Raw genomic sequence first — 7653 nt, forward strand, 5'->3', positions numbered from 1 at the left:
CCTGCTTCGGAAACTTAACGAGGAAGGGCTTCGGGACACTGGCTAAATGTGAGGGTTTAAAGAACAATATGACATAAAGACATCCATTCATTCATTCATATTTGTATTTATTTTTACTTTTGGCACATTCAATCCTGAGATCTCTGACTTTCATTAACAAGACTAAAAAACGACAGATGCGTCGTTAAATAACAAATAAAATACAAAATGGTAATGCAGTCCATCAGTGAACTCTGAACGCTGCTTTGAAAAAAAAATCATAATAATATGTTTTCTGATGTGTAGTTTTCTCTATCTGTATAAAATCGAACACACAGAACTCTAAAGGGTCCTGAAATCATGATGTGAATGAAGGTAAAGGACACTATCACATATAACACAGGTATCGGTTCTAACGTACTTCTAACGTATTTCTCCACGCTGGTGAGAAGTTCAGCACTGAAGTTTGGACAGCTCCAGAGCTCCCCTTATATCAATAACTCAAAGTCCACCAGTGTCCTTCATCTATCCCTGCTCTTTAACCCTGCTTACACCTGTGTCCTGTTCTCATGTTTTGCGTTTCTTCTTCTGCGAAATAGAGAGCAAGTGGTTTAATATGAAGTGCGTTTAAAATACATACAAAATATGGTTTAAACATTTGATAAACAGGTTTTGTTATAACTATCACTTCTGCACAGTTGGAATCAAGATTATGCCAAAAAAATCCGGTAGTGTTGGTTCATCCACAAAGACTAAACCCCAAATAAAAAGCCCGTAGGCTCTAATTTGCCACCCATGATCTACATATTGAAGTCCTAATCCCATCAAACAACACCTGCGTTTGTCCCTCTTTGTATGTCGCCGCTGGAGAAGACAAACCCCGGCGTCCAGCGTCCAGCACCGAGGCGAGCAGCCTACAACAGAGTACATTTACAACCAGTACCGATGCCCCAGGGGGAGACGGGGCAGTACCGTTTATACAGTAAGACTGAAAACACCTGAGAGATTCTCAAGTATTTTCATATTTCTATCCCTTCCCAAGATCCCACAATAAAGCTCATATTGTAGTGACACACAGCCCCGTGCGCCCCTCCAACAGAGATACCACAAAGAGTCCTAAAGACCCCTCGCTGACCGCACAGTGCTGAAGGTTCTCTAGGCTCCAATGAATCATTAATGCGCCCCCCCCACCCCCTACACACACACGTGTATTCCATAACATGCCCCGTCCAGGTTTTGTGTTCTCAATGAAAAGACAGACTGCAGTCAGCTTACAGCACATCCGCTCCACTGATCCCACAGTGGGGTTTTATTCAGTCCCACAGATAAGGAAGAAGTTCAGAGAAGCGGTGATGAAAAACCCAAAACTGCTTTATCACAGACCTGCATCACACACAGATAAAACCTATAATTAGGAAGCCTTTATGGCAAACTTTCTGCGAAGTGTACGGGCCTCCTTCGGCTCGAGGGTAGAACGCTGATAACCAAAAACAACATACAGAGTAAAAGCTGTTCTTTCTGCACCTTAAAAAGCCAGAACCACTTGTTACTTTCAGACAGTTGGAGGTTCATTGTTGGCTTGACAATAAAAGTATTGTTTTACTTAATCTGGATTAAGTAAATAAAAGAAAATTCAATTGTACAATTAAAATCACGTTTTTCTTTTCTTTTTTTTTTCTCTTTTTTCTTTTTCCCTCTGGATGTTGTGTCAAGATTTAAATAAGCAGTCGGCTATGTCTGACCATTTCCTCTTTGAAATAGTGTCCCAAAGATTGGCTCAAACATGGCTTCAGTGTTACTTACTTCACAAACCTAAGGAATCAGGACCTTTATACCTTTATTTGAGCGTTGTAGATATAGGCGAGCGTTGTAATGGAAGCTGAGATAAAGGCGGAGAGTAACTGGGACATGTTAATATCTACATACACATACTATTAAACATTATAATCAATATTAATAAACCTATATAGTACTAAATGCTGTATAAAGTGTTGAGTTAGTTACCTCTAAGCCACATTTTAAGCATTTGTCTTTTTTCTTGGAAATGTATTCTAAATCTCTCATTTTAATGAACAGAGATATTCATATTTTCTACATTTTGTCAGAGTAAACAGCCCTGCACGTGTCAGCGATTGTGTAAATATATTGGCATTTTTGATTGGTTCTTTAGCAGACATGACGTCATCGAATTCACCAAATTTGATCCCGTAGAGATAAAATATGAGATAAAAAATTTAAAAAATTAGATTTTAAAAAATGTAAAAAAAAAATCTCAGCAGAAAAACTGCACTATTCTGTCTGTGACCGTTCAGATTTATGTTTATTACAAGCTCGCAGATAATGGTTATCTCTTAAAAGTCTGGTCAGGGGCAACATACGGACAATTCCATCCTGACCTGATATTCCTCAGTGATATATTTAGTAGTGTACATTCAGTGTTCTTGTTGCCATTCGTTTACAGACTTAACTACAGTGGAATTAATTTACCGGAAGACGTTGAAAACCCATCAAAATAAACGAACGGTGTAACTTTGTTCATTCACTAAATCCTAACTTAGTGTTCCGTTTACAGGACTCTGTGCAAGGCTCCCTTATTGTCCCTTGAAAAACAAAAAGATCTCAGAACAGAGCATTCCCTCCAAAGTCATGTCAGGGTTATACTCTAAAGAGGCTCTTTCATTATAGTAGCAGTATTCAGGAAGAATGGGCTCATTAATTTTAACGTCTTAACTGCTTTCTTGTTAACACATTGTTTTTAAAAGCATAAAACCAAGTTACATTCAGAGCATTCAAAACATCAAAGCGATTTTTATTAATGTTATTGTTCTAGAGTTTAAAGCAACTGCCGACAGATACAGAAATGGAGAAGGTGCAGCTGAGTAGTTTTGAAATGTATGGAATACAGAACTACACACTGTCACTCTCTCTCTGTCTCTCTCTCAAACAGACACACACACACACACACACACACATAAACAGGCGCGCGCAGCAGTGAGCGCGCTCTGGGACTTGGCACGCGTTCAGATCTCTGACGCTCTCGTTTGAACGTGCTCTGATTTTCGTTGAGAGCAAAATGAATTTCGTTTAAGGGGTATCTGCACAAACGAATTTTACTCTAACATATCCTCTGTTTAATAGGATGATCACGTGATGAATGGAAGTTCACACGCACATAGACTACCTGCTGCAAGAGGTCAATACTGCAGTGAAGAAGAAAAAAATATTACTGTTACTTTTATTAAATAATTTCATTAAGCATTGCTGCTTTTCTTTTTATTTACACTTTTAGACAAAAAATTATTAAAACCGTATCTTAAAATCGTTGTGATTTTCCCCTCCATGTCATTATTTAAATATCAGAACTTAAGCTGGTTTTATTAAATGTGAGAGTTTCTAAACTGACGTAAATAAAACTCGGACAAAATTGGATTCGGCGTCATATGTGTCCAGCAGTTTAAATCAGTTGCTCAAACAAACAACAAATCTGATCAAATATTTAAGGTAAACGCTATGTAAGGTTAAATCAAATATAAGTCAAATATAATTCAGTGCTTGTGTTTATTAATTAATCAGACATCTGCCGAATGAAAAATCTAAAAGTGGTAATGCCTACATTTAGAGAAATTGTTGATGTCATTTGTTACAGATTTTGAACGTGAACGTGAATTAATAAAGCCGATATACATATTCTTTGTCCGTTCACAGTGTTATATTGTCAACGACGTGCTGAGACTCTGTGGAGTACAGAGACATGCTGTATGTTGAAATCTGTTAAAGTGTCACTTATGAATTCAGTGTGGACCATCAAAGCTTGTGAGAACTATCAGCTCCAAAATATGAGCAACGTGAGGCAACGAAAGACAATAGACTTTATCCATATAATGTTTGTCAGTGAATATGTAAGCTGAATTACCGTTTTAAAACGAGCAATATATGGCGTTATAAACCCTTCAGTCTTCTGGGTATATATGTGAGATGCATATATGGATCTCTCTATGGGTGGATTTATAAAAAATAATTCAAAACAGACTACAGCTCTCATCATCCCCATTTGGTAGTCTGAACCAATGTACAGCACATTTGCATATGCAAATTAGGGTTAATTGCAAACCCTGTCAGGCGCTTCAGAGAATACGTCAGGCCGCCATTTTTTCTTGGCTCGGACCTGCTTTTTTATTTTTATTTTAACAGAGAAGCCAAAACGCAACATAATTCAGAAATACAAAAAAAACAAAAACGTTTTGTCGTCAGCTGAAATTTCTAGGACTGCAATAAGCAATATAACATTCTCACATCCCAGTGAGACAAAAAACAGACCACTCTAAACACATAGAAGACCCCAGCTGTGAGTGAGACAAACCGCTCTGAACACAGAGAAGACACCAGTGAGTGAGACAGATCACTCTAAACACAGAGAAGACCCCAGCAGTGATACAAACCACTCTGAACACAGAGAAGACTCCAGCAGTGAGACAGACCGCTCTGAACAAAGAGAAGACCCCAGCAGTGATACAAACCACTCTGAACACAGAGAAGACTCCAGCAGTGACACAGACCGCTCTGAACACAGAGAAGACCCCAGCAGTGAGACAGACCACTCTGAACACAGAGAAGACCCCAGCAGTGAGACAGACCGCTCTGAACACAGAGAAGACCCCAGCAGTGAGACAGACCTCTCTAAACACAGAGAAGACACCAGCAGTGAGACAGGCCGCTCTGAACACAGAGAAGACTCCAGCAGTGAGACAGACCACTCTGAGCACAGAGAAGACTCCAGCAGTGAGACAGACCGCTCTGAACACAGAGAAGACCCCAGCAGTGAGACAGACCACTCTGAACACAGAGAAGACCCCAGCAGTGAGACAGACCTCTCTAAACACAGAGAAGACACCAGCAGTGAGACAGGCCGCTCTGAACACAGAGAAGACTCCAGCAGTGAGACAGACCACTCTGAGCACAGAGAAGACTCCAGCAGTGAGACAGACCGCTCTGAACACAGAGAAGACTCCAGCAGTGAGACAGACCACTCTGAGCACAGAGAAGACCCCAGCAGTGATACAAACCACTCTGAGCACAGAGAAGACCCCAGCAGTAAGACAGACCCCTCTGAGCACAGAGAAGACTCCAGCAGTGAGACAGACCTCTCTGAACACAGAGAAGACTCCAGCAGTGAGACAGACCACTCTGAACACAGAGAAGACCCCAGCAGTGAGACAGACCGCTCTGAACACAGAGAAGACTCCAGCAGTGAGACAGACCACTCTGAGCACAGAGAAGACCCCAACAGTGAGACAGACCACTCTGAACACAGAGAAGACTCCAGCAGTGAGACAGACCTCTCTGAACACAGAGAAGACCCCAGCAGTGAGACAGACCACTCTAAACACAAAGAAGACCCCAGCAGTGAGACAGACCACTCTGAGCACAGAGAAGACCCCAGCAGTGAGACAGACCACTCTAAACACAAAGAAGACCCCAGCAGTGAGACAGACCGCTCTGAACACAGAGAAGACCTCAACAGTGAGACAGACCACTCTGAGCACAGAGAAGACTCCAGCAGTGAGACAGACCGCTCTGAACACAGAGAAGACCCCAGCAGTAAGACAGACCCCTCTGAGCACAGAGAAGACTCCAGCAGTGAGACAGACCACTCTGAGCACAGAGAAGACCCCAGCAGTGAGACAGACCACTCTGAACACAGAGAAGACTCCAGCAGTGAGACAGACCACTTTAAACACACAGAAGACCCCAGCAGTGAGACGGACCTCTCTGAACACATAGAAGACTCCAGCTGCGAAACAGATCACTCTGAACACAGAGAAGACCCCAGCAGTGAGACAGACCGCTCTGAACACAGAGAAGACCCCAGCAGTGAGACAGACCGCTCTGAACACAGAGAAGACCCCAGCAGTGAGACAGACCGCTCTGAACACAGAGAAGACCCCAGCAGCGAGACAGATCACTCTAAACACAGAGAAGACTCCAGCAGTGAGACAGACCTCTCTGAACACAGAGAAGACCCCAGCAGTGAGACAGACCTTTCTGAACACAGAGAAGACCCCAGCAGAGAGACAGATCACTCTAAACACAGAGAAGACTCCAGCAGTGAGACAGACCTCTCTGAACACAGAGAAGACACCAGCAGTGAGACAGGCCGCTCTGAACACAGAGAAGACTCCAGCAGTGAGACAGACCACTCTGAGCACAGAGAAGACTCCAGCAGTGAGACAGACCTTTCTGAACACAGAGAAGACCCCAGCAGAGAGACAGATCACTCTGAACACAGAGAAGACCCCAGCAGAGAGACAGATCACTCTGAACACAGAGAAGACTCCGGCAGTGAGACAGACCTCTCTGAACACAGAGAAGACCCCAGCAGTGAGACAGACCACTCTGAACACAGAGAAGACTCCAGCAGTGAGACAGATCACTCTGAACACAGAGAAGACTCCGGCAGTGAGACAGACCTCTCTGAACACAGAGAAGACCCCAGCAGTGAGACAGATCACTCTGAACACAGAGAAGACTCCGGCAGTGAGACAGACCTCTCTGAACACAGAGAAGACCCCAGCAGTGAGACAGACCACTCTGAACACAGAGAAGACCCCAGCAGTGAGACAGACCACTCTGAACACAGAGAAGACCCCAGCAGTGAGACAGACCACTCTGAACACAGAGAAGACCCCAGCAGCGAGACAGATCACTCTAAACACAGAGAAGACTCCAGCAGTGAGACAGACCACTCTGAACACAGAGAAGACCCCAGCAATAAGACAGACCTCAAAGTCTTTGGCATGTGGGTAAAACCAAATCATCAGCATTGAAAATACTTGTAAATATTTAGCCTTGTTTCTGCCAGTGCAGATCACCGTGTCTGCCAACCAAGCAGTATCCACTGAAATCCTTGTGCATTTTAATTTATTCCATGTCATATTTACAGTATCTCTAGATCATTACGCTACTTTAGTGGGAGTTTATCTCTAGGTCTATTTTTAAATACACAGCAAATATTTTATAAAAGATTTGATGTTAAACAAAGTTAAAACTGAGATCTGTAAATCTGTAGTAGGAGATCAGTCTCAGCATCAAATGAAGTTCAGACAGTTCTGGAGCTTATGTAGTAAGGATAGTACTGTGTACTGTAAAAAGAATGAAGACAGAATTGAAGTATATATTATTGGGGAGATTAAGTTTCAGATAGTGATGAATTTCAGACAGTAATATGGGGAAATTAACTACAAGCACTGTGAAGGAAATAAACTACAGAAATACAGGATATATTTAATTCCTTCAATTCCTCTAGTTCTAACAATACTGTGGAACATTGGTTAGACGCAGGAGGACATGAAATACAGACAGTACTCAGGGAATAAAGTAATCATAAGTACACACTGTAATGGAGGAAATAAATTACAGACTGTAATGAAGGAAAGAAAGTACAGACAGTATTGGAACAAACGCGTTTGTCACTTGTTCCAGGTCTCTATGTGTCCTGTGGTCTGATGGAGGAGGTTTGTGCTCAGCTCGCTCCCACAGAGTCCCACAATATGGTCAGATTTAAGAGGACAAAAGATGAGGTTTGAGCTGCTGATCACGTCTCTAAAGCTGGACAAAACAAGGGCCCTAGTTTATTAAGGACAGACAAAACCCCATGACAGGAAGCTGTGTACAAGT

General features: G+C 42.4%; 1 protein-coding gene across 1 annotated transcript; it reads left to right on the top strand.

The window, feature by feature from the left end:
• The first annotated feature begins 834 nt into the window (after positions 1-834).
• On the top strand, positions 835-6803 carry LOC136708023 (dentin sialophosphoprotein-like). Its single transcript, XM_066682284.1, has 3 exons — positions 835-961; positions 4354-5148; positions 5218-6803. The coding sequence occupies exons 1-3, from the start codon at positions 835-837 to the stop codon at positions 6801-6803; spliced, it is 2508 nt and encodes an 835-aa protein (XP_066538381.1).
• Positions 6804-7653: the final 850 nt, after the last annotated feature.

Source organism: Hoplias malabaricus, chromosome 10 (assembly GCF_029633855.1).
Source record: "Hoplias malabaricus isolate fHopMal1 chromosome 10, fHopMal1.hap1, whole genome shotgun sequence".
Lineage (NCBI taxonomy): Eukaryota > Metazoa > Chordata > Actinopteri > Characiformes > Erythrinidae > Hoplias > Hoplias malabaricus.

Bases quoted from the DNA above. Each gene is read 5' to 3' on its own strand.
- LOC136708023 (XM_066682284.1), top strand. From the start codon at position 835: ATGTCGCCGCTGGAGAAGACAAACCCCGGCGTCCAGCGTCCAGCACCG. The intron at 962-4,353 runs GTAAGACTGAAA...CTCTGAACACAG, and splicing joins GGGGCAGTACCGTTTATACA to AGAAGACACCAGTGAGTGAG. The intron at 5,149-5,217 runs GTGAGACAGACC...AACACAGAGAAG, and splicing joins ACACAGAGAAGACTCCAGCA to ACTCCAGCAGTGAGACAGAC.